The sequence below is a fragment of the Pseudochaenichthys georgianus genome, chromosome 8 (genome assembly GCF_902827115.2).
Source record: "Pseudochaenichthys georgianus chromosome 8, fPseGeo1.2, whole genome shotgun sequence".
In the NCBI taxonomy this organism is placed as follows: Eukaryota; Metazoa; Chordata; class Actinopteri; order Perciformes; family Channichthyidae; genus Pseudochaenichthys; species Pseudochaenichthys georgianus.
Genome location: NC_047510.2, coordinates 14,100,837 through 14,128,340, shown reverse-complemented (window position 1 = coordinate 14,128,340; position 27,504 = coordinate 14,100,837). Strand labels below are relative to the sequence as shown.

The window sequence follows — 27,504 nt, the reverse complement described above, 5'->3', positions numbered from 1 at the left end:
GTAGTAAATTACTTCCAATATGGTTATAAAAAAGTCTTAAAACCTCTTTAAGTTGGACAACCCTGCAGAACCCCTTTCTATAAAACCTCCAGCACCACCTTGTCTTTGACGTTAAGCCCATTAAAGCTAACAGCAGATGCTTCTCCAGTCCCGTGCGAGCTTCACCACCTGAGTGATATCACGCCCGTTTGAAGGGAAACACCTGTGCTCAGTGTTGTAAAGTACATTTACTCAAAGACCATTCTTACGTATTATTTGACATAATTGTCCTTTACTTGAGTATTTCCATTTAATGCTACTTTATACTTCTACCACACTACATTTATTTAACACTCATAGTTACATGTTTACATATACAATTACTTGATGTGCTTATATGACATTATGACAGTACTTTACTACCTTTCAACCCAATATGTTCTCTAAAATGTTCTCACACTGACAAACTACCAATGCTAAATGCTAACATGTTCCGTTCTGATAATAATAACATTGTGACATCAATACGTTACACTTGCGCTTCTATTGGCTAGCGCTCCAACACATTTTAAGTGATAGGCTAAGGGGCGGGACATCTCTAAGCGGTTGACCAGAACCGGCCAGCTAACCAATCAGAGCAGACTGGGCTCTGGTTTCAGACAGAGGGTGAAAAGAGGGGCTGCAGCACAGGCAGTATGAAAAAAATAAAGAGCTTTTTGAACATTAAAGCATGGAGACATGTCCCAGTAGAGACACGACATACTGATATGAAACTGAAAATTAGAATTTTAGAGTCCCATTAAGACCAAACTGTTCTTCTTTTACTTTAATAAAGCATCATAGTTCTTCTCCCACCTGTGCTCATGCTTCATGTTGCTTTTTTTTTACAGGCGGCGATACGAAAGGAGCTGAACGAGTTCAAAAGTACCGAGATGGAAGTCCACACCTCGAGCAAGCATCTGACGAGGTGGGTTATTACTGTCCTTTTCTTCTCTTTTCTGGCTTTATTGTTGGTGGCTGATGTCTAAAAGGGTCGCTGTGACTTTGTGAAATGACACAAAGGTGCATTGTACAAGTTTCACATCAATGGGTGCAGAGTAGGGCTTAAATATAGCTGCCACCAGGCCCCTTGAGACGAGAGTTGCACCACCTCTCAACTATAATGAATGTCCGGATATATTTAGCTTGCGTTTTGCTTTCGTCAAAAGTGTCACCAGCTAAAAAAAATGTAAAAACCTGAATTAGCCTCGGTTGTGCTTACGCAGGGCCCTTTTTTCACTTACGGCCATTTACTGCACTGTCCGCTGCGCTATTAATAGACCTTTTGATTGATGAAGCCTTACTGTGTGAATATTTCATCCTCGCACTCACCCTTTTTACCCTCTCTTTTTGCAGATTTCACCGGCCATAGCAAGGTTTCTTCTGTGAAGAGTTGCTGATGTGTGCTTCTGTCAGTGGAGATGCAGTCTTCCAGCGCCCGGCCCGCAGTTAGTGGGCGATCCTGGGATTCGTTTCCAGCCAACTTTGGAGGCTATGTCTCTCGAAACGGAGCTGCCGGTACGCGGGGATTTCTGCTCAGAAGACAAAACCTCCTGAACCCGTCCTCCATGTTGTCCGAGGAGCGAGGCGTTCGCCATAGACAAGCAGAGACTTCTTTTTGTAAACTTTTGAAAGACGTTCTTTTTGATGCCACACGAAGGGGGGGATGTGCATGTGACAGTCGACTCCCAGTCCCGCTCCAGTTTCAGTAGTCACACCCGAGAGATGTGTGTGAGTCCCACTGATTCAGATGGTGATGCGTTTCATATCAACGATGTAAACAGAAACCTTGTCTGTGTGAAAGACAGAATTCCCTTTGTAAGCACTATTTATTGTCTGCACAATACAGGTTTTCAATTTCTAACAAACACTCCGTCTTGTGTGGTGAATATTTGTGGTGTTTTTTAAATCTTTTTAAAAGGGATGTACTGTTGAAACTGCCTTTATTGACAGCATCCTTCCCATTCAAATGCTATTCAACTATGTGCCTATCTCTTCACTTATGAAAACATTTGGGAAACATCTTTAAAACTACAGTCCTTAAATGATCCATACACTTTATTGCCTTTAAATAACCCGTCTGCTTTCCAGCTCTCTACCTGAGGCTGCTGCTGTGTTCACATTAAAATCATGACGTGGGGAAAAAGCAATTTACCAAAAAACAACCCATCGGAAAGCAGCAAAACTTATTTTGATGTGATCTTAGAGCCGTACAAAAATCAGCAAAGCCTCAAACCAAGTGGGCTCTTGATATATATACTAAATATACAAAAGACAAATTGGTGATAATCGGCATGAGAAACCATGATTTAAGCAAACAGTTAAAATAATCATCCGCATATAGTGATCAATTTGACATGGATAGATAAGATCTGTGAAGCGGTTTCCACTCTTTCATCAAAAGCACGATGTTTTTCAGGGTTTGTGAGCACACATTTGAATCTGGAGAAACTACAAACCCACAAACCGTGAAGTAAGATGACGGCTCTGGTTTCTTTTGGGACTGCAGATCTGAAAACATGCAATTCAACAAGCCATTCAGATTTGGATCACTTTCCTACGTCACATAGGCTTTTTAGAATATATGGCCCTCTATTGGAGTATCTCCCCCAAATGTCTTGAAAACTACGTTGTCTTATTTCTCTTGGCAGCCAATCAAAGCCAACTTGGATTTTTTTGTAAGGAGTGGCTTAAAAAGATTGCATTAAAACGAAGCATTTCAGACAGATGGGGAATACAGGCAAGGCAAGGCAAGTTTATTTATTTATTTATATAGCACTTTTCAACACAAGGTAATTCAAAGTGCTTTACAAAAAAATGAAAGACATTAAGCATTAAAAAAGAAAAGCTAATAAAAGAAACATTAAAAGAAAAAATACATGGATAAAAGTTACAGTGCAGGTATATTCAAACATACATTATGAGATGAATTAAGTGTTTTTTCAACATTAAAGCATGAGAACATATTCTAGTAGGAACCTCATATCCAAGTATGAACCAGAAATCACCTTTAATATCATGGCATAACAGAAACGTGTGATATTTAAAAAAGAAAATCATTGTTAGGGTGATAATTGCCGCCTACACATCATAAAAAGGTCATATTCCCTTCAGATGTATCCTATCATATGTCCTACTTAAGCAAGCGGATTACTTTGTTGCATGACATTAAGCAGCAATTAGGTTATTGACCTGCGGTGTATTTCTCTCTGACGAATGCGAACAGGCATCCTTTGTTGGGCATTACGCAGGTTAGTTAAATCAACTCATGAAAAGAAAGTCAACCTGACATTTGTCCAATTTGCAATGAGATCTTAAAAGCTGCAGTGGAGGAAGAAAAAGGAAGGAACCAATCATTGGATCTGACTCACTGTTAAGTCACATCCACATCATTAAAAAGCCTATTTCAAAATATAGAAACCTTTTACCTGATATTACATATGGGAGGAAAAGGACATGGTGACATCTCCATCAGGCACGTTCAGATTTTCAGATTTCTTTCCTGACATGTGAGTCACTGGCTCCATGGAGGAACAGATGGTGGCTCCAGTTAACATGGCGCTTTGGTCCAGGACCGCTCGCTGTCCGGAGTAAAGAAGACGAGCAGCTACTGGTCCAGAGAAATGGCGGATAATAAACCTGTGGAGCAGCGTCGGAGGAACCAGGGAGACTCCTGAGGGATATCCTGACTTCCGGGTGTCCCTTAGCTGGTGAGGGCCAATGGTAAACACACACACACACACACACACACACTTAACATATGTTGAGGAGATTTTGCCAACTGTACGCGTGATGGTTTTCTGGTTCAAATTTAGCCGTAGCCAAATGTAGCCTTTGGATTATACATGGCGTCACATCATCAATCAACGACTTCAATGATGGGATGTAAGAGCAATCACATCGACCAATGGATTCTTGTTCTCTGTCCTTTAAGATGGACTTGAATTCCCTCATAGTGATACAAATATATAGAATAAAATCCTCCTCCAAAAACAGAACCAGCTCCAGAAGAATAGAATTGGGGGGGAGGAACCCCTCTGTAATGGTCACACATGCAGAGCACACACAGTGACATGTGTTCTCTGCTTTTAACCCGTCCTAGTACCAGGAGTCTAGTACCAGGAGCAGTGGGCAGCTAGTGTACAGCGCCCGGGGAGCAATGGGAGTGAGGGGGGAAGGGGGGTGTCCGGTGCCTTGCTCAAGAGCAGCACGGCAGGGCAGGAGGTGAACTGGGACCTCTCCAAGTAGCAGTACACACTCCATATTCCATTGGCTTGTTTTCCATATATTCCTGCACTGAAGTTTAAATAGGTTGCTCTCAACTAACCTATACAGTTAGTGTAGAAAACATTTTTCCAATGACTATATTTGTATTTCGGTAGTAGTAGTAAGTCATTTTGTATATTTATTTAATTGATTTTGACGGAAAAGGTTTCTGCAAGGTTTCACCCCAATTAAATCTTAAGATGTTTTTAATGCCACATAAAAACTTGTATTATGTTTGTATGATGAAGAAAAGAATCCATAGAGGACTATAATATTTCGTTTTATCACTTTTATTTACAGCACTAATGCTAGTGTGCTACAATGACTTGTGATGCTGTTATCAATGCAATTATTGTATTACTTCAGGAACATGGTGACCACCATATAAAACTTGCGCTTCTATTGGACCATTGCACGTCATAGGCTAACCAATCAGAGCAGACTGGGCTCTGGTTTCAGACAGAGGGTGAAAAGAGGTGCTGCAGCACATGAGAAAAATAAAGAGCTTTTTGAACATTAAAGCACGGAGACATGATACAGTAGAGGAGCGAAATACAAATATGATCCTGAGGATTAGCAGAATATGTCCTCTTTAAACATGTAGCTTGTGAACACAATAATCACACATATTTTTATATTTCAATCCAGGCCAGTCTCCCTAGCAGACGGCAGCATCAGCATCATGTGGGCTCTTAATATGGAGGCCTGTTATGTAACTACCAGCAAGTAGCTGGAGATGAAAGCCCCAAATAAAGGCAGAGCGCGGGAGGCATGAGGATGGGTGTGTGAGCCAACAACACACTGACATGACAGCCATCTCCGTTAGTGAGGAACAAACGAGATCTGTACCAGAGCGATGACACACAGTCAGCCCGGCACGAAGAGGGGATGTGTGTCCACTGTCTCAGGTTCAGGACAAACAATGGACAAAGGACATGTCGAAAGGTCGTGTTGTGGCTGTGACCAGGAAGAGAGTTATGTAATGGGATTATGTAATTTAAAAAACGGTGTTCCCTTACAGATACAGAAACAAAATACGTTACCATACTATTGTTATGTTTCTGAAATGTGGAGCATATAGAGCAGGGGTGTCAAACTCAATTTCATCTCGGGCCACATTAGCATTATGGTTACACTCAAAGGGCCGGTTGTAACTATATAAATATATAATATATATATAAAAGAATGTATTACATTAAATTATTGCCTCTGAATTGGATTATTATCGGATAGGATAATAACTTAGTAATTAACTACGTCTGAAAGCAGAAGTCCAGTGCAAATATGTGCAACTCTATTATTATGTCACAAAACGAGATGCATTATGGGACATGTAGTTTATGGGCAACCTGCTTCTGTAAAGCGGCATTTAACCGTATAATAAACGTATTATATTCTTTGCAGGCTCTTGCGGGGCACATAACATGAAGTCACGGGCGAGATTTGGCCCCTGGGCCTTGAGCTTGACACCCCTGATATAGTGTGTGTTGCAGATTATATCTCTTCTCTGTCAGCTGTACTGTTCTGTATGCTAATACTTTAATGTGAATCTATATGCCTGCATTAGCTTTATGGTTTTCACTCTTAGCAAATATGTGGACTCCTCTCATTGTGACTCAAGTCGAGTTACTGTAGGAACTTATATTTGAGTAATAGTGCCATCTAGTGTATCAAAATTGAACACTATACCATTGATTAAAGCCACATTATGTCGGTCCACAAAATCAATCTATCTTCTTTAGTTTCTGTCAATATTACAAAATAAAAGCCAATAGAATTAAATAGCCATTATGCATAATTTAAATCTCTCAACTCATTGGTCAGATATAGCTTCATTTATATACAGACATGTTTATTTACATTTCAGCAATGTTCAACTTCTGTGCCTGCCTTTTCATTATTTTTAGGAGTCTCGTCATGCTCAGTAATGTTTGGCTGTTCAGAAATCTGCGATCATGTTTAAAGCATGCCATCCAGCCGCGGCATGCTACTGGAAGAATGTCCTCCCATGAGCAAAACACTGCTGCCTGCCAACAAGTCAAAAGGAATCAGGCCTCTCATGTCAGTGGAAACTTTTTTGGTGAAAGGTCAGCGCTGTCGGGGATCTGAGGGAGCGGGTGGCAGTGTAACAGAGGAGCAAACACTGTTATCCTCCAAAAACAAAACCAGCTCCAGAAGAAGGGGGTCAAGCCATGTTCATCATAGCAGAGAATACAGTGACTACAAAGTGTTGTCTATGTATGAAAAAATAGGTTTTGTCACCTGGAGAAAACTTGCTATTAAGATACAACAATAGTAACACTGTCTATTATGAAAGTGGGTCACCAGAAGTGAGCAGATTCTCAAAGGTGGCAGAGATTTAATCTGAATAAAAGCCCAGTAGGAGAAAATAAATACTTTCATTTTTATAAAGGGGTTATCTCGGCTCCGGCTAGAGATTTTCAAATGTAATCAGAAAGCCAGCGTTATAAACCAAAAGCGTGTTGCTTTTGAGCTACATTTTGGGAACTTGTGCAACATTGTGGTTCCCTTAATAATGACGTTAGAATTTCTTTCTTTTTCCTCTAAATGAATGGTTTAATAATTAAATCTTTGATGATTATAAAATAGTTAATTTCTCTAAATATTACCCAGTCCCCAGCTTAGTGGTATTTGTTGCCTATAGTGGAAGTGCTAAATGCATGACTTGTTGGCACACCCGGCTGAAGTACAAACATGTAGTGAAGCTGACAAGTTTTTATATTTCACATTATGAACACCAATGTATTATATCAAACTTCAATAACCTATAAGATGCAGATTTGTAATTAAGAATAGCATTTACTTGATCGTAAAACCACTGTTGATTTTCTTGTAGATGCATTTTTTTTTTAAAGTTGTGTAATTAGTTTTAGAAGTATATTAAAATGTCACCTAATGACCCTTTGCAACTACTATTGTCAATTCAAGTTGATCATGGATAGAACATCTAGTACTAAATCCTTGGATAAAGTAAACACAATACTTTATTACAAGTATTATACAACAGGTCAGTGTAATATCATTATCCACTATAAGATGTAAGCATCATTTAAGCTGTGTTATACATTAGGTTGCTACGCACTTACTGTAGTTACATTGTTGTTTAAATTGACCATACATGTTAATCTGAAATGTAATCGCAGTTGTTCACTGATAATGTAGAGAAAGTACAATATATGCCTCTGAACAATAGTGAAATAAAAATAAAGTATAAAGTGGAAAAGTACTGAAAAGGTGTACTACATTTTCAAAATGACATTTCACCTCTGCTTGTTAAAAGTAAAGGGAAACGTAGTTACTGTAAAGTTGTTTTGCCTGTTCTCTCCCCCATAGTATTTATGTGCAGGTGTAACAGCACCACCATGTGGATGTTCAGGTGAAATGCAGCATGCTGTCTTCACACTCCCTCGGCACAGTCACGTTGTAACTGTGGCAGGACAGTTTGTAATTATGTCCATTGTTATTGTCCCAATGATTACGTCCTTTAACACGGTAGCAGATGGCAAATTCTAACATGGCTCCTGGCTGCAAAATAAAGGGTGGGACAGGCAGACGAAATCTGAAGATATCGTTTTCTGGAGCTTTGTGTTTCTCATGGTTCCTGCTTGACACCCAGGATGCCGTTGTGTCTGTGTGTATTCTCCAGTTGGTGAAAGAGTATTGCACTGTGACTTCCTTCTCATAAGCTAAATTAATTACTTGTATAGTGCCTGTTATCCCTTGCTCTGAACATGAAACCTGCTCCAGACACACACTCTGAGAGCAAAGACGGTTATAAAAGTCATCTTGAGTCCTCATATCTTCAGGGAAACAAGGTTTGAAGTAAGGCAGAGAAAGTTCTAATGACTTCCTGAAAGCCAGCTCTGAGCTCATCAGTAGTCTGAACATGACATGTTGCGGTATCAGTGGCTCCTCTTGAACTTTGAAGACTTTAACATCCTCTAACTCGAGGCCCAAAGAGTCAACAAAGCGTACCTGCAGGCTTCGAAGTTCCTTTTTCCTTTCTGCAGAGGAAGGAAGAGACTGAGCTCGCCTCCTCATGATGGTCTTGGTTGGAGGATCACCTGCCGAGCTTTGCTTTAAATTGAGTTCCTTCACTGACGGAGGTCTTGGACCTGGAGGGCGAATCCGAACCGGGGCTTTGGGAGAAGGCTTGGGATCGTAAATGTCCCGAAGACGAATCATGACATTTCTCTTGGCGCATATGTCGTTGGAGCCACTGGTGAATTGGGACTGGATCCTACTCTTATCACCAGAACTGGGCATTTTCGTCAAATTGAACATCCCTTGAGCAAACAAAGAAGTCAATGTAAAACCATATCATACGCTTTTCAAACAGAACATGCAAAAATAATTCTACAATCGCCAGTTTTATTGACAAAACTGCAATAATTTGACACCAACAACAGTCAAACGTTTTAAAATATAAAACAATACAATCATTTCTGCATGTATGTGTCAAAATGCACCAAACCGGTTACCTCGTTCAGCAGAGACTTCTTGTGTTGTGTTGTTCAGCCTGCCTCTTACATTGACCTTATTCACAGTCCGAAAGCCAAGTTGTTTAGAATCCAACTGCCAGCAGATGACGGACAGCTTGCCTCTGCCAGTAAATGCCAGCAACACTCCATCGGAAACCAAACACACAAACACTAGAGTAAACAAAGATGAAGCTATTGCAAACCACAGACAGCAGATAATGTAGTTAGAAGACAACTGAACCTTGCCTACGAAGCCATCAGGGACTAAACTTGTCCCGAACACCAAACGGTGTTGGCAGCCCCTCTTTGAACTCAGCCTTTGACATATAACATGAGACCTTAACTGGGGCTGGGAGGTGTAGAGTGAATATTTATAGCTTGTGTCCCTGTTCTTCTTTATAGTTACCTTCACCCCAAACCAAGTGTCAGACTAGCCAGGAAATAAAGCAACTACCTCTCTAAAATGAGGATAGGTGTCACTGTATGGTAATGTTTAAGTGTTTTGCATGAAATTGTATCGTTGATATAATTGGAGATGTACCACTTTGTCTCATTGGCTTCTAGGAATGAAATACACATGTTTTAATGGTGTATTTGAAAATGTTGATATTGACTAAGGACTAAAATGAAAGGCAAGGTAAGTTTATTTATATAGCACTTTTCAACACAAGGCAATTCAAAGTGCTTGTTTTTGTGCTTGCAATTCAAAGAGGTCACTTATTGTACTGAGATGAAAATAATGCATCACATTTGACACAAATACTTTTCAATTTATCTAGTCCAAAATGTGGACTGTATGGCCAAAAAAAATAAGGATATTGTGAAGAAAATAAAAAACCAATGCTATTAGTAAACAATGTCTTTGTCATTGTGTTTTGTCTCTTTTCAGCAAATTAATCACACTCAAAATAGTGTAGAGATGGCAAAAGAGACAATAACCAAATTGTACACGAGCATACAAAAAGAACAATTCAACTAATATACAGAAGGCAACCAGATGAAGTGATAAACAAATAAATAACAGGCCTCAAAAATCTGCCATCAAAGATTGTATTTTTTTATATCCAAATATCACACGAATGTAACTCGCAACACTCCTAACTTTTTATTTCAAAATAACTTCTCATTGTGACATGGTATATCATAATTTAATTAATTTATATCATAATTTTACTTTATATTTTAAGTAACATTTTGTTATTTTTGTCCAGGAATTTTGTTGTATTGCCCATCACCAAATCACCAAATTAGCATATGTTAGCTAGTGCAACATTTCATGGCATTTCCCTGGTGCATTGTTAAAGGTCGAAAAATAAACTGGATTAATGAGGTGGTAGAGGTGAGTAAGAATGGCTTTATACAACTTCACAACTACGCCCTCTATCTTCTGTTGAAATAATAATTTTAAAGCTATGTTTTGGCAGTACTAAAGCGCACCTATTAGCTAACGTTAGCACTAAGCTAGTTACAACAGAGCAAGTGTGTTTAGCTACTTGTCTAGCTTGTAAAGAGTTTCTAAGTAATCAGAGGTGATGAAGAAGAGTGGATAAGAATGACATTATACAACTTCACAACTACAACTTCTATCTTCTCCTGAAATAATCCTTTTTTTAAAGCTATGTTTTACTAATACCAAAGCATTCCTGTCAGCTAACGTTAGCGCTAAGCTAATTAGCCCACAACTGTGCAGTGTGGACGTGTGTTCAGTTACTACTTGTCATTGCTTGTTTGGTTAATATGTTTTAAGTGTATTAGGCCTACAAGTGGTGAAGGACTGAAAACTTAGGCTGTAGAAATTCCTCTGTTATTAAGCTTTCAATGTCAGTGTGTTGTTTTTTTAACATAGTTTTTTTAACTGCTAATAACGACTTAAAAAGTGCATTTCGTTTAACAAGGATTTTTCACAACTTAAACATACTTTCTTCTATCTTTCTTTAAGAGTTTATTTTCTACTGTAGAAACAGCAACATGTAAACCCTGTGTACTAAAAAAGAATGATGTTATGATACAATTGAACTATTCTCTAATTTGGGTACGAGGGACACAAATCTTATCCCAGATTACAGTCACAGTTTTAAACAAGCAGTTAACGTTATATTGAAACAAGAAAAATAAATGGAAAATGTAGATCATGGTTTGTCTTTCAAATAATACATATGTCATGTTATGCATGTTACATACGTACATATAAAATAAATTGGTGCTAAGTATTGGTTTGCCCAGGTAGGTACCCAGATGTCCTGTGTTTGTTTGTCCCACCCATCAATGACCTCCTCCGTAGTTGAATTTCCTCTGAATACAATTTGAAATCTATTTGTGTAGCAGATCAAAAACAAATGTAATCTAGGAGAAAATACATTTCCCTGAAAACCTGATTAACAATGTATTTTTGTCGTATGGGAACGTCATTTAGGAGACTAATGGAAAGCTCCTTAGAAGAGGACCCTCTCCCCGAAGGTCTTGTTCTCAGGTAACTAAAACAAAATGTCTGAGTTACAGCAGGTAGGTATACACAAATGAAAACACAGCCCAGTTATGAATATTACATTTCAACTCTTAATTCTGATCCTGAATTCATATCAGTGATCAACAGAGTATTTGTCTTTGACCCAGGAAACAGATAGACGAGGACAGGGCAGTGTGACAGAAAGAAAGACAAACAGTAATGGGCTCTTCTAGTTGGCAGCGGTCTGCTTTGAACGAGGACAGAAAGTTGGCATCGGAGCAGAAATGGATGTAAGCTCTAGTTGTCCTGACAGGATGGAGGAGGAGAAGCTGCACAGTCCCTCCAGAGAGTCGACCAGGCTCATATGTCTCCAGGTGTTTCCTGCCTACCTGCTGGCCGGGCTGGGCATGGTGATGGCCGGCCTGCTGCTGGACAGGGTGCAGGTCAGTGACACCAAAACTCGCTGAATACAGATCAGATGTAGTCTGCAGGACTGATCCAATTATTTTATTCCGTTGTTAATCCTGGTTTATTGGCGAAATTATAGGCAAGGCAAGGCAAGGGACGTTTATTTATATAGCACCTTTAAACACAAGGCAATTCAAAGTGCTTTACAAAAATGAAAGACATTAAGAGCATTAAGAAACGTATTATAAAATTTAAAAGCAAAGATAATAAAACATGAATAATACAGGTGCATGAATAAAAGTTACAGTGCCGTGTAAAATATGAATAGTTCAATTAAAAGCAGCGGCAAAAAGAAAAGACTTCAGCCTGGATTTAAAAGTAGTAAGAGTTGCAGCGGACCTGCAGGTTTCTGGGAGTTGGTTCCAGATATTTGGAGCATAGTAACTGAACTTCTCCGTGTTTAGTTCTGACTCTGGGGACAGAAAGCAGACCAGAAGACCTGAGAGATCTGGATGGTTCATAATTTAGCCGTAGATACCAGGAAAAGTAACCTAATCTGTCCATCCGTGGATTCCTCTCCACGTGTCTCTGATGTGAATAGATTGGGCTGGTGGAGGATTGGGTTTAAGGGTCACGTTGACCTTTAAAAGTGCCCCTGCCCCATGGGAACAAACACATGCATAAGTTCAATCAGGAGAGACGTGATGTATGGAATACATGTTTATTATCGGTCACATTATATAAATGAAACATAATGATGACAGTTTATAACAGAAACAGAAATGAAATGTGTTTTGGCGACTAGGCCCAGGTTTTGTAGGACATCATTCGGGAAGGGAAAGAACCGTTTCCGATGAACCCCCCTGGGTCTAGACCTGGTGGTGGTGATAAGTGGTTAGGTCCGGTTGGAAGGGAGAAGGTTGAGCTTGGCCCTGAGTTGGAAGCAGGAGGCGAAGGGGTGGAGGAGGGTTGCGCGTTGACACCTGGAAGACAGCTGATAGAACAGGGGAGAGCATATATAGAGGGATTAACAGGTGCGATCATTAGGCTTGTGAATGGAGGGAGGTGATAGGTTTAGCTAAGGAGTGGCGCTCCCTGTCATCTAGTGGAGGGAGCGAGTATTGCCATGACGAGCAATACAGAGTGTTAGGTCTTCCTGCCTGAACTTGCGCTGAGCTTCATGTTTAGCTAGACATGCATTTACAGGTTAGTTGAGGCTTAGTATGCAACCACCGCTATGTCTGTGGAGCCTACTGTGTTTATTATCAGCAGCCACAGAGTTGGTTCAGAAATACTTTGACAAAAGCTGTCGGGATAAATCTACGTTATGTAAAAAAGGGGACATTATAGAGCAAGGCATTTAGAAAGTATCTGATTTACTATTACATATTAATACAATAAGATGAAATAGTACTTGCTGTAAATTGCTACAGGAAGGACAAACCGAAAAAGTCATATATTTTACACAATTTACTATTTTATTTAGATTAAGATTTAACTTTTTGTTTATTAGTATAAGTACTAAGACAACGAAATGTAGTTTACATTCAACCAGAAGTGCAAAACATTAGTAAAGTGCATAGTGATCTTAAGTATAGTGTATATACACATCATTACTTACTTCTTTAATATTGCACACTGATGAAAAATTAGGCTCACAATTATACAGAAGGCAAACAAGTTCAATCCAATCTGTCTGTGTATATATCTGGTTGACTTCTCACTGCTGCATTGCATCATCACTTATATGCAGGTGTGTTGACAGAAGCTGTAGCTGCTACTGTAGTGAGCCGAGGCCAAAGCAGCCATGACACGGAACGTCAGGAAAGGTCCGCTAATAAAGCAAAGTTATGAGCACTGCAGAGCCCACATGACCGCCTGCCTGTCATCGCCTCTCAATCTGCTTCTTTAGCTGTTTTTCTGTTCTCTTTAAAAGGTGACAGCAGGTGCTCTTAACGAAGAGGACAGAATCCTCTCAATGTTCAAACACCATAAACCCCCATTTGCCCCTCAGTCTTTTAGCAGCTGTTGCTTCACAATTGAAATTACAGCCAGAGGGCAGGAGGGGGAGCTGCAGAGAGTGCAGCACTGTCTCAAGGACACTTTTCAGCTGAGTCACTGTCCGTGTGTGTGTGTGTGTGTGTGTGTGTGTGTGTGTGTGTGTGTGTGTGTGTGTGTGTGTGTGTGTGTGTGTGTGTGTGTGTGTGTGTGTGTGTGTGTGTGTGCGCGTGTGTGTGTGTGTGTGTGTGTGTGTGTTATTGTGTGGGTGTTATTGTGTGGGTCTGTCTGTCTGTCTGTCTGTGTGTGTGCGTGCGTGCGTGCGTGTGTGTGTGTGTGTGTGTGTGTGTGTGTGTGTGTGTGTGTGTGTGTGTGTGTGTAAGATATTTGAATATGACAAAAACAGACAAATGACCTCAGGTGAAAGTAAGTGTCTTTCCTCCCTCCAATCCCAGAGGAAACACGGTGTCCTTTGCAGCAGCAGCGCCACGTTTTAATGACAGGTACGACACCTGCTGCTGCTCAGTGCGTCACCCCCGTTTAGTGGCGGACGTTGAGAGGAGGAGCTTTCGAAGAGGAGGGAGAGTGAAACTGCAGTACGCTCTGAAGTGATCTCACCAGGAGAAAAGAGGGACAACGGAATCACCAGCATCATCCATCACGGAGCGCCGTCACGACACATCTGGAAGTCAGAGGGAACCGTCCATCGTCACGGAGCGCCGTCACAACACATCTGGAAGTCAGAGGGAACCGTCCATCGTCACGGAGCGCCGTCACGACACATCTGGAAGTCAGAGGGAACCGTCCATCATCACGGAGTCCCTTAACACAATCTCGGAAGGACGTCCTCTGATCAAAATGAGGAACGAGCTTCAGAGCCCTCAACGCCAAGAGCGCCACAGTGGCGAGGAGAAAGAGAAGATGGCGTGGAGAGAAAAGGAGGACACTGATTGGCAGCACAGCAGGGCTGAGAAGAAGCTTCTGGCCTTCTGGATGTCCTTATCCCACAGGACCTGGAAGCTCCTCAGACCCCGAGAGAGAGCCGGCTTCCAGAGATCCACCTCGGCCGCCCGGCTGCTGAAGAGCGAGGCATGAAGAGGGGGATAGGTGTGTGTGTGTGTGTGTGTGTGTGTGTGTGTGTGTGTGTGTGTGTGTGTGTGTGTGTGTGTGTGTGTGTGTGTGTGTGTGTGTGTGTGTGTGTGTGTGTGTGTGTGTGTGTGTGTGTGTGTGTGTGTGTGTGTGTGTGTGTGTGTGTGTGTGTGTGTGTGTGTGTGTGTGTGTGTGTGTGTCAGTAGCAGAGTGTCAGAAGAGGCCTCACAAACCTGCTGTCAAGTGGACCCATATGTGTGTGTGTCTTAATGTGTGTGTGTTTTATTTGAAGTGGATGAAAGCAGCTTCCTCTGATTCGTCCACCATTTCGAAATGCAGTGCTGGAGTGACATCTGAAGGGCAAAACAAGCCGGTTGCGTTTTCATATCAAACTTCTGCAAGAAACCGTCGGCTGTGACTCGAAAAAAGAAAGAAAAATCGACGTCTTGTCCGCGTTTCCACTTTCCAGGAGCCCTAATTGTCGGCACAGAAAAGTTGTACTTCCTTACTGTAGACTACAACATAGGCAGTGATGGGGTAATGGGTTCAGCCATCTCTCTCTGGAGCTGCGTTTCCAGGGGAAGAAGCGGAGGGGCTTCGGGTGTAAACAGACCCGCTCTGCACACGGCCCAGATCCTGCTGCCCTACCTGGTGTCCGGGCTGGGCATGGTGGCCGCCGCCGGGATAGTCATGGATGGAGTGCAAGTAAGGAGACAAAGTGTGGCAAAGTGCATGAGAGATAACTGTACGGATTGTACTGGTATAAGGCGTCTTTTTTTGCTTTTTGTACTAAGGTTTGATATGATTCGACACCTACTATCTAATAATTTAATGTAATGACTTCTACTGTATCTGTGCAGACACTTCTAACCTCTTGGAAATACCTCAGACAGATCAAATTGTATAAGAGATATAAGGAAGTAGTTATCCAATCAGAACTGCTTAAAACTGCTGCTTGGGAGCCTTTTGGATCATGTGAACATTTATGAGAGGGACTGCGTCTCAAACCCCCTGTTTTTCCCTCGATAGCATTCATGTTCAAGACTACGTAGGCAACAATTAAGAGAACAACACTTGCCTTTTTATTCATTTCAAACTTCAAACCAGTAAAAAAGCTACTGAAAAATGCTGTGTTCATGTTTAATCACAAGCTACGGGTTTGAACATGATTGGTTGTCTGGAAGGTTCGTCGTGGTGTGTGTCACCAGCAACACTGTATTGTACTAGAAACATTGACCTCCATTGTTTCAGGTTTAAAGAATATATGAAATAATTGTTATTCAGTTTAGTTTCACTGTGACGTATTTAAACAAGCTCATGTGGAACAGGAAGTGCACTAAAAGCCCCCGGTGGTGTCTTCCAGCACTGGGAGGTGTTCAGGGAGATCTCCGAGGTGTTTATCTTGGTGCCGGCGCTGGTCGGGCTGAAGGGGAATCTGGAGATGACATTGGCCTCCAGACTGTCAACAGCAGTGAGTGGAAACACACTCACACACACTCACAGAACACACACCGGCACGCAGGAGGAGATGATAACAACGGTTTCAAAACCAAACTATCTTATTCAATACATGCACATTTAGTCAATGTTGATTTAATTACATTGTCGTAAGATAATGTTGTTTTCTTACTTAATTTAATGGCTGGTTTTTATTCCAATCTTTTCAAATGTCTTTGGTCGCTTTTCAAAACACTTGAATAACGTTGTGAATTATAAAAAAAACGACTTGGTTACGTCGAGGCTACAAAGCAACTTGGCTAAGTTTAGGGAAACATTGTGATTGGTTTGAAATGATTACGTTTGTTACGTCAATTAAGTTACGTCCGTAAGTTAAATAGTCGATGCACAGTAGATAAGTCAACAGTTGACTTTCAGTTTCACTCGAGATGTGGCATTTGACGCACCCCTTCTAATAGACCATTATTTCACGAGCGTCTTCCTATCTGCATCTCTCATTCTGACAGCAGGCATGTGACCTCGGGGTTTGGTCAGCGTAGTATACAGAGATAAGATGGCGCCTGTCTCCATTGGCAGCGTTAAGAGATGACCCCCTTCTTACTTCTGAATATGCATAAAGCAAGATACTAAGCCTTCAGATAACGATGGGACTAAACATGCCATGTGTCAGAGGCCTTATGGAGCCTGCTTCTCTGCAAGAAACACAACTGGTTACGTTTTGCTGATGGAACGTTGCATTGCCGGCTTTCTCTTGGTAAAAAGAGCAGTGCGGGAGACTTCAGAGTCCGTTCGAGCAGAGGCTGTGTCACTAAATGCTAGAGAAAGAAGCAGGGGTTGCCTTAAACGAGACGTATTTCGGATATAGGCAAATGTCCTTTCTCCGTCTGTAACTTCCAATAAGTCTTCAGTGTCTTTACTCATTGAGCTTCCAGTCCGTCGGTCCAAGAATGTGCACGTGCACTCTGCTCTGCATCGGCCAAACGGCTCGCTGCACCCTCGCTGCGAGGGGGACCCAAGTTCCCATCAGCAGAAACACGTGGGTTTGCTATCCTGGCTCCTAAATGGTGGAATGAGCTCCCCATTGACATCAGGACAGCAGGAAGCTTACACACCTTCCAGACTGAAAACTCATCTCTTTCGACTCCACTTCGAGCGATAGAATTACTAACAGAGCACTTATATACTAATAAAGGACTGGCTTATCTACAGCCAGTTGAGTAGCACTTGAAATGCTTGGCTCAATGAAACCTGATGTACTTTATGATTCTCTTTTCTTCAAGGTTGTATCTTCCTGGTCGAACGCACTTATTGTAAGTCGCTTTGGATAAAAGCGTCAGCTAAATGTAATGTAATGTAAAATAATTTGATCTCACCGTCCTTATTTGGACCCTCCTTTTCTCACTCTTAATAATATGTCACCTGTCTTTTAGAGCATGTGCTGTCACAGTCTAATATTGCTGGCTTTGAAATATAACACAAATGGAAAGAAAACAAGTCACTGTCAAATTGGCATAGACATGTCACGCAGCATGTCCTTGAGAAGGGGCGTGCTGCCACAATAAACACCTTCCCAAAAGATTACATTGGAAAGCGAGTGAAGTAACTTCCGCATCTATTGGTAATATGTCATCCTCAGCGAGAAACCCCCTGATCACATCCTCAGCGATAATTGCGATTTACACTCTCGACCAATCAGGGCATTTGTGCTATGATGTTGAAGTAGTGCGAGTTCAATGTGCACGGTGAACTTGTGATTACGTGAACCTGTTTGTATCCGCAGGCGAACACTGGGCAGCTGGACGAGGCTCAGCAGCAGTGGAGGATGGTGCTCTGTAACCTGGCTCTCATTCAGGTGACACACACACACACACACACACACACACACACACACACACACACACACACACACACACACACACACACTCCATCACTCTGCTAGCTTCGAGACAATTCTATTGAATTAGGAAGGTCTGCCGGTGCGATAACATCGTCCTCGAACTTCACTTTGCCTCTCAGACAATTACACAAACAGATTGTTTCCAAATGGAGATATCAAAGTTCAAAGGGGTTTATTGTTATATGCACGGTGTCGTTATGAAACATAAATATATAAGACATAAAACAAATAAAAAAACTATAAAAATAGTTGCAGGAGAAGTTATAGATACAAGTACATAGAATAAGATAAGCTTAATGTACATTGAAATACTGTGCTATAGTACTGCTAATACTGCTTGTTGTATAATAGATAAATATATGAGATGCAAACAGATATGTAACTGTAAGGGCATTTGTTTTGTATCCTAATTACGTAATCCCGTTACATGTAATCTGTTACTCCCCAAGCCGGCATATAACGATATCTAAACGGTATGCGATGGATCAGTGAGTGGTAATGCAGGTAATTGAATGCTGTACTGTGTAATAAAATACTCCTTGTTGTAATAATAGATCAATATGTCGAGGTGCAAACAGATATGCAACTGTAAAGCCCCTGTCACACTGTCCCGAAATTGACCCCCGATGGACACACGAATATGGAATTGTGAATTTCGCACGAAGATGGCCCCGAACCACACGAAGGCAACATTTACATTACATTTAAGACATACAACTGCAATGAAAGTACCACAAACAATTATGTTACAGTACTATGATACTGTACTGATATCTTCAGACTTTGTTCTTTACTTTCTCCGTCTTTATATGTAGAAAATATTACGTTTTCTCCGTCATGTTGTTTCCATAGCAACAACAACTTCCTGTCAACTCTCCTTCAAAATAATATATTATAACCTTTTTAGTTTCACAGAACACAAATTGGGTTATTTACATAATATGTTTACATGATTTTGTTGTGCAATAAAACAACCCGATGGACACACGATAAAGGAAATGTTCAAATTCGGCTGTGATCGTAGCAACATCGGGCCATTCGTGAGGGCATCTTAAGCCATCGTATGACCGCCGGTGGAGTTTCTCAGGCTCCGGCAGCAACTTCGTGAGCGGCAACTTCGTAAGGCACTCGTGAGGGCATCTTGTCAAATCGTGTCATCTTCGTGTTATCATCGGTGCATTCACCCTCACTCTGATCGGGGCGAATGCCCGATGGCACCGATGATAACAAGATGCCCTCACGATGGCCTTACGAAGGGCAAAATTGACACACGAATTCAACACGAAAATGAACCTTCGCAAGGTCCTTCGGCAATTTTTTGGCATGCCAAAGATTTTGCCACCGCTCACGAAGTTGCTGCCGGAGCCTGAGAAACTCACCGCTCATACGATGGCTTAAGATGCCCTCACGAACGGCCCGATGTTACTACGATCACAGCCGAATTTGAACGTTTCCTTTATCGTGTGTCCATCGGGTTGTTTTATTGCACAACAAAATCATGCAAACATTGTGTTCTGTGAAACTAAAAAGGATATAATATATTATTTTGAAGGAGAGTTGACAGGAAGTTGTTGTTGCTATGGAAACAACATTACGGAGAACACGTAATATTTCTACATATAAAGACGGATAAAGTAAAGAACAAAGTCTGAAGATATCAGTACAGTATCATAGTACTGTAACATAATTGTTTGTGGTACTTTCGTTGCAGTTGTATCTTAAATGTAATGTAAATGTTGCCTTCGTGTGTGGTTCGGGGCCATCTTCGTGCGAAATTCACAATTCCATATTCGTGTGTCCATCGGGTGTCAACTTCGGGACAGTGTGACGCGGGCTTAAGAGAATACAGTTACTTTTTACGTAATCCCGTTACATGTAATCCGTTACTCCAAACGTCTGCATATAACGAAATAAACGGTATGCGATGGATCAACGAACGGTCTGTCCTTCTTCCCCAGGTCCAGGCCACAGTGGTGGGCTTCCTGGCGGCCATTGCTGCCGTGTGTCTGGGGGCTTTGACCCGGGGGGGTGTGGACGTGACTCAGGCTGCCGTCCTCTGTGCCAGCAGCGTCACCACGGCTTTCATCGCTGCGCTGACCCTAGGTCAGAGAAAAGGCATCACTGCTGCAGAGGAACGAACAACAGAGAGAGACTGAGGCACTTCCTCCTGACGTGTGGAACACTCACTTTATCAAGTGGTCCCAGAGGCTCATGACCTCTCAGGGTTTACACACTGCTGGGAGAAGGAGACATCTTGCTGCCCAATATGTACACACATGCCACAACCTGAGACACAGCGAATGAGACACACACACACACACACACACACACACACACACACACACACACACACACACACACACACACACACACACACACACACACACACACACACACACACACACACACACACACACACACACAGACATACACACACACACACACACACACACACACACACACACACACACACAGACATACCCACACAATCACACACAATCACACACAATCACACACACACACACACACACACACAGACATATATACCCACAAACACACACATAGACACACAGACACACACACCCACAGACACACACACAATAACACACACACACATACATACAGACCCACACAATAACACACACACACACATACAGACCCACACAATAACACACACACACACACACACACACACACACACACACACACACACAGACCCACACAATAACACACAGACAGACCCACACATAACACACACACACACACACACACACACACACACACACACACACACACACACACACACACACACACACACACACACAGACAGACAGACAGACAGACCCACACAATAACACACACACACACACACACACACACACACACACACACACACACACACACACACACACACACACACACAGACCCACACACACACACACACACATATATATCCTTAATATGTAACAATTTGAAATGTATGTTGTTTGTATATCATGTTATTGTGTATTTGTTTTGTTTGTTGGTGCTTTGGCAACATTGTTTCTTTTAACTTTCATGTCAATAAAGAACGTTTGAATTTTGAGAAAAGGTGGAGATTCAGAGCCGTTAAAAAGCCTCCGCGTTGTGCTTCGTCAGGTTTGGTGATGGTGGCGGTGATTCTTGGATCCAGGAAGATGGGCATCAACCCGGATAATGTGGCCACGCCCATCGCGGCGTCGCTGGGAGACCTGATCACCCTGTCTCTGCTCTCTGGGGTCAGCAGGCTGTTCTTCTGCTACAGAGGTCAGAGGTCACACGTTACAGAGAATATCGTGAAGCTCTTGTAAAACCTGACATCAAACAACATGCTTTATAGTTGCCTGAAACACTTTCATTGGACTCCTTTACTTCCAGGAAATATTGACGTCACTATTTATCAGTTGCATACATATACGTGATGGGCTCTGGTTTCAGACAGAGGGTGAAAAGAGGGGCTGCAGCACAGGCAGTATGAGAGAAATAAAGAGCTTTTTGAACATTAAAGCATGGAGACATGTAGAGACACTACATACTGATATACACCTGAACATCAGCAGGAGAGGACTCTTTAAAGTAGAGACACTACACACTGATATACACCTGAACATCAGCAGGAGAGGACTCTTTAAAGTAGAGACACTACACACTGATATACACCTGAACATCAGCAGGAGAGGACTCTTTAAAGTAGAGACACTACATACTGATATACACCTGAACATCAGCAGGAGAGGACTCTTTAAAGTAGAGACACTACATACTGATACACACCTGAACATCAGCAGGAGAGGACTCTTTAAAGTAGAGCTAAACACATACTGATATACACCTGAACATCAGCAGGAGAGGACTCTTTAAAGTAGAGACACTACATACTGATATACACCTGAACATCAGCAGGAGAGGACTCTTTAAAGTAGAGACACTACATACTGATATACACCTGAACATCAGCAGGAGAGGACTCTTTAAAGTAGAGACACTACATACTGATATACACCTGAACATCAGCAGGAGAGGACTCTTTAAAGTAGAGACACTACATACTGATATACACCTGAACATCAGCAGGAGAGGACTCTTTAAAGTAGAGACACTACATACTGATATACACCTGAACATCAGCAGGAGAGGACTCTTTAAAGTAGAGACACTACATACTGATATACACCTGAACATCAGCAGGAGAGGACTCTTTAAAGTAGAGACACTACATACTGATATACACCTGAACATCAGCAGGAGAGGACTCTTTAAAGTAGAGGCACTACATACTGATACACCTGAACATCAGCAGGAGAGGACTCTTTAAAGTAGAGACACTACATACTGATATACACCTGAACATCAGCAGGAGAGGACTCTTTAAAGTAGAGACACTACATACTGATATACACCTGAACATCAGCAGGAGAGGACTCTTTAAAGTAGAGACACTACATACTGATATACACCTGAACATCAGCAGGAGAGGACTCTTTAAAGTAGAGACACTAAATACTGATATACACCTGAACATCAGCAGGAGAGGACTCTTTAAAGTAGAGACACTACATACTGATATACACCTGAACATCAGCAGGAGAGGACTCTTTAAAGTAGAGACACTACATACTGATATACACCTGAACATCAGCAGGAGAGGACTCTTTAAAGTAGAGACACTACATACTGATATACACCTGGACATCAGCAGGAGAGGACTCTTTAAAGTAGAGACACTACATACTGATATACACCTGAACATCAGCAGGAGAGGACTCTTTAAAGTAGAGACACTACATACTGATATACACCTGAACATCAGCAGGAGAGGACTCTTTAAAGTAGAGACACTACATACTGATATACACCTGAACATCAGCAGGAGAGGACTCTTTAAAGTAGAGACACTACATACTGATATACACCTGAACATCAGCAGGAGAGGACTCTTTAAAGTAGAGACAATACATACTGATATACACCTGAACATCAGCAGGAGAGGACTCTTTAAAGTAGAGACACTACATACTGATATACACCTGAACATCAGCAGAAAAATAAAGCAGAGAGAAAAAAGCTCGAAAAAGGCCAAAATTTGGGCCAGAGGAGGGCAGCATATTCAAACTTAGATTCAATCAAACGTCTGCAACAGTCAGCATCAGTTAAGACTTCCATCATTTCGGTCATGGTCACAATCTCTCATGTTCCACTCTTAAAAAATTGACAGTTCTCTTCAAGCGAGTGTATTTAGAGAAACGTAAAGATGTCCTCTGCTGTGTTTCTCTGCAGAGGTGTGGTTCCTGCCTCCTGCAGTTTGTCTCTTCTTCCTGCTTCTCATCCCGCTCTGGGTCATTATTGCCCGTCGCTCTCCACCAATCAGTGAAGTCCTGAAGTCTGGCTGGCAGCCAGTCATCATGGCCATGTCCATCAGCAGGTGAGCCCATCTGTGCTACTCAGAGGAGGGAAGTAGTGGAGTACAAATACTTTGTTACTGTACTTAAGTACATGTTTCTGGTATCAGTACTTTACTCCACTACTTATTTTTCTGAACACTTTTTACTTTGACTTCTTACATGTTGAACTCAAATACCTGTACTTTCTACTTCTTACATGTTGAACACAAATACCTGTACTTTCTACTTCTTACATGTTGAACTCAAATACCTGTACTTTCTACTTCTCACATGTTGAACACAAATACCTGTACTTTCTACTTCTTACATGTTGAACACTAATACCTGTACTTTCTACGTCTTACATGTTGAACTCAAATACCTGTACTTTCTACTTCTTACATGTTGAACTCAAATACCTGTACTTTCTACTTTTTACATGTTGAACACAAATACCTGTACTTTATACTTCTTACATGTTGAACTCAAATACCTGTACTTTCTACTTTTTACATGTTGAACACAAATACCTGTACTTTATACTTCTTACATGTTGAACACAAATACCTGTACTTTCTACTTCTTACATGTTGAACACTAATACCTGTACTTTCTACTTCTTACATGTTGAACACAAATACCTGTACTTTCTACTTCTTACATGTTGAACACAAATACCTGTACTTTCTACTTCTTACATGTTGAACACTAATACCTGTACTTTCTACTTCTTACATGTTGAACACAAATACCTGTACTTTCTACTTCTTACATGTTGAACTCAAATACCTGTACTTTCTACTTCTTACATGTTGAACACAAATACCTGTACTTTCTACTTCTTACATGTTGAACACAAATACCTGTACTTTCTACTTCTTACATGTTGAACACAAATACCTGTACTTTCTACTTCTTACATGTTGAACCCAAATACCTGTACTTTCTACTTCTTACATGTTGAACTCAAATACCTGTACTTTCTACTTCTTACATGTTGAACTCAAATACCTGTACTTTCTACTTCTTACATGTTGAACTCAAATACCTGTACTTTCTACTTCTTACATGTTGAACTCAAATACCTGTACTTTCTACGTCTTACATTTTGAACTCAAATACCTGTACTTTCTACTTCTTACATGTTGAACTCAAATACCTGTACTTTCTACTTCTTACATGTTGAACTCAAATACCTGTACTTTCTACGTCTTACATGTTGAACTCAAATACCTGTACTTTCTACTTCTTACATGTTGAACTCAAATACCTGTACTTTCTACTTCTTACATGTTGAACTCAAATACCTGTACTTTCTACTTCTTACATGTTGAACACAAATACCTGTACTTTCTACTTCTTACATGTTGAACACAAATACCTGTACTTTCTACTTCTTACATGTTGAACTCAAATACCTGTACTTTCTACTTCTTACATGTTGAACACAAATACCTGTACTTTCTACTTCTTACATGTTGAACACAAATACCTGTACTTTCTACTTCTTACATGTTGAACTCAAATACCTGTACTTTCTACTTCTTACATGTTGAACACAAATACCTGTACTTTCTACTTCTTACATGTTGAACACAAATACCTGTACTTTCTACTTCTTACATGTTGAACACAAATACCTGTACTTTCTACTTCTTACATGTTGAACACAAATACCTGTACTTTCTACTTCTTACATGTTGAACACAAATACCTGTACTTTCTACTTCTTACATGTTGAACTCAAATACCTGTACTTTCTACTTCTTACATGTTGAACACAAATACCTGTACTTTCTACTTCTTACATGTTGAACTCAAATACCTGTACTTTCTACTTCTTACATGTTGAACTCAAATACCTGTACTTTCTACTTCTTACATGTTGAACTCAAATACCTGTACTTTCTACGTCTTACATGTTGAACTCAAATACCTGTACTTTCTACTTCTTACATGTTGAACACAAATACCTGTACTTTCTACTTCTTACATGTTGAACTCAAATACCTGTACTTTCTACTTCTTACATGTTGAACTCAAATACCTGTACTTTCTACTTCTTACATGTTGAACTCAAATACCTGTACTTTCTACTTCTTACATGTTGAACTCAAATACCTGTACTTTCTACTTCTTACATGTTGAACTCAAATACCTGTACTTTCTACTTCTTACATGTTGAACACAAATACCTGTACTTTCTACTTCTTACATGTTGAACTCAAATACCTGTACTTTCTACTTCTTACATGTTGAACACAAATACCTGTACTTTCTACTTCTTACATGTTGAACACAAATACCTGTACTTTCTACTTCTTACATGTTGAACACAAATACCTGTACTTTCTACTTCTTACATGTTGAACTCAAATACCTGTACTTTCTACTTCTACATGTTGAACACAAATACCTGTACTTTCTACTTCTTACATGTTGAACTCAAATACCTGTACTTTCTACTTCTTACATGTTGAACTCAAATACCTGTACTTTCTACTTCTTACATGTTGAACTCAAATACCTGTACTTTCTACTTCTTACATGTTGAACTCAAATACCTGTACTTTCTACTTCTTACATGTTGAACACAAATACCTGTACTTTCTACTTCTTACATGTTGAACTCAAATACCTGTACTTTCTACTTCTTACATGTTGAACTCAAATACCTGTACTTTCTACTTCTTACATGTTGAACTCAAATACCTGTACTTTCTACTTCTTACATGTTGAACTCAAATACCTGTACTTTCTACTTCTTACATGTTGAACTCAAATACCTGTACTTTCTACTTCTACATGTTGAACTCAAATACCTGTACTTTCTACTTCTTACATGTTGAACTCAAATACCTGTACTTTCTACTTCTTACATGTTGAACTCAAATACCTGTACTTTCTACTTCTTACATGTTGAACTCAAATACCTGTACTTTCTACTTCTTACATGTTGAACTCAAATACCTGTACTTTCTACTTCTTACATGTTGAACTCAAATACCTGTACTTTCTACTTCTTACATGTTGAACTCAAATACCTGTACTTTCTACTTCTTACATGTTGAACACAAATACCTGTACTTTCTACTTCTTACATGTTGAACTCAAATACCTGTACTTTCTACTTCTTACATGTTGAACTCAAATACCTGTACTTTCTACTTCTTACATGTTGAACTCAAATACCTGTACTTTCTACTTCTTACATGTTGAACTCAAATACCTGTACTTTCTACTTCTTACATGTTGAACTCAAATACCTGTACTTTCTACTTCTTACATGTTGAACACAAATACCTGTACTTTCTACTTCTTACATGTTGAACTCAAATACCTGTACTTTCTACTTCTTACATGTTGAACTCAAATACCTGTACTTTCTACTTCTTACATGTTGACACTAATACCTGTACTTTCTACTTCTTACATGTTGAACACAAATACCTGTACTTTCTACTTCTTACATGTTGAACTCAAATACCTGTACTTTCTACTTCTTACATGTTGAACACAAATACCTGTACTTTCTACTTCTTACATGTTGAACTCAAATACCTGTACTTTCTACTTCTTACATGTTGAACACAAATACCTGTACTTTCTACTTCTTACATGTTGAACACAAATACCTGTACTTTCTACTTCTTACATGTTGAACTCAAATACCTGTACTTTCTACTTCTTACATGTTGAACTCAAATACCTGTACTTTCTACTTCTTACATGTTGAACACAAATACCTGTACTTTCTACTTCTTACATGTTGAACTCAAATACCTGTACTTTCTACTTCTTACATGTTGAACTCAAATACCTGTACTTTCTACTTCTTACATGTTGAACACAAATACCTGTACTTTCTACTTCTTACATGTTGAACTCAAATACCTGTACTTTCTACTTCTTACATGTTGAACTCAAATACCTGTACTTTCTACTTCTTACATGTTGAACTCAAATACCTGTACTTTCTACTTCTCACATGTTGAACTCAAATACCTGTACTTTCTACTTCTC

At 40.4% G+C, this 27,504-nt stretch overlaps 3 protein-coding genes across 4 annotated transcripts in view; 2 read left to right on the top strand and 1 right to left on the bottom strand.

Annotated features, from left to right (window-relative positions):
* Window positions 1-1,888, top strand: part of phactr3b (phosphatase and actin regulator 3b) — an 86,164-nt gene extending 84,276 nt beyond the window's left edge. For both annotated transcript variants that reach the window (XM_034090159.1, XM_034090160.2), the window contains exons 12-13: window positions 870-946; window positions 1,375-1,888. In XM_034090159.1, coding sequence (XP_033946050.1) covers window positions 870-946; window positions 1,375-1,390 — 93 coding nt within the window. In that variant the 3' untranslated portion in view covers window positions 1,391-1,888. The remainder of the gene's footprint in view (window positions 1-869; window positions 947-1,374) is intronic.
* Window positions 1,889-7,271: 5,383 nt separating this feature from the next.
* ppp1r3db (protein phosphatase 1, regulatory subunit 3Db) lies at window positions 7,272-9,083 on the bottom strand. Its single transcript, XM_034088909.2, has 2 exons — window positions 8,787-9,083; window positions 7,272-8,591 (listed from the first exon to the last, which is right to left on the bottom strand). Exon 2 carries the CDS (start codon window positions 8,587-8,589, stop codon window positions 7,678-7,680), a length of 912 nt encoding a protein of 303 aa, XP_033944800.1. The 5' UTR covers window positions 8,590-8,591; window positions 8,787-9,083; the 3' UTR covers window positions 7,272-7,677.
* Window positions 9,084-11,199: 2,116 nt separating this feature from the next.
* The window catches only part of LOC117451680 (solute carrier family 41 member 1-like), a 26,843-nt gene continuing 10,538 nt past the window's right edge, over window positions 11,200-27,504 (top strand). Inside the window, exons 1-7 of the mRNA XM_034090079.2 lie at window positions 11,200-11,256; window positions 11,546-11,675; window positions 16,091-16,198; window positions 17,966-18,037; window positions 20,041-20,185; window positions 21,221-21,367; window positions 23,378-23,522. Of these exons, the coding sequence (XP_033945970.1) occupies window positions 11,207-11,256; window positions 11,546-11,675; window positions 16,091-16,198; window positions 17,966-18,037; window positions 20,041-20,185; window positions 21,221-21,367; window positions 23,378-23,522 (797 nt within the window). The 5' untranslated portion in view covers window positions 11,200-11,206. The remainder of the gene's footprint in view (window positions 11,257-11,545; window positions 11,676-16,090; window positions 16,199-17,965; window positions 18,038-20,040; window positions 20,186-21,220; window positions 21,368-23,377; window positions 23,523-27,504) is intronic.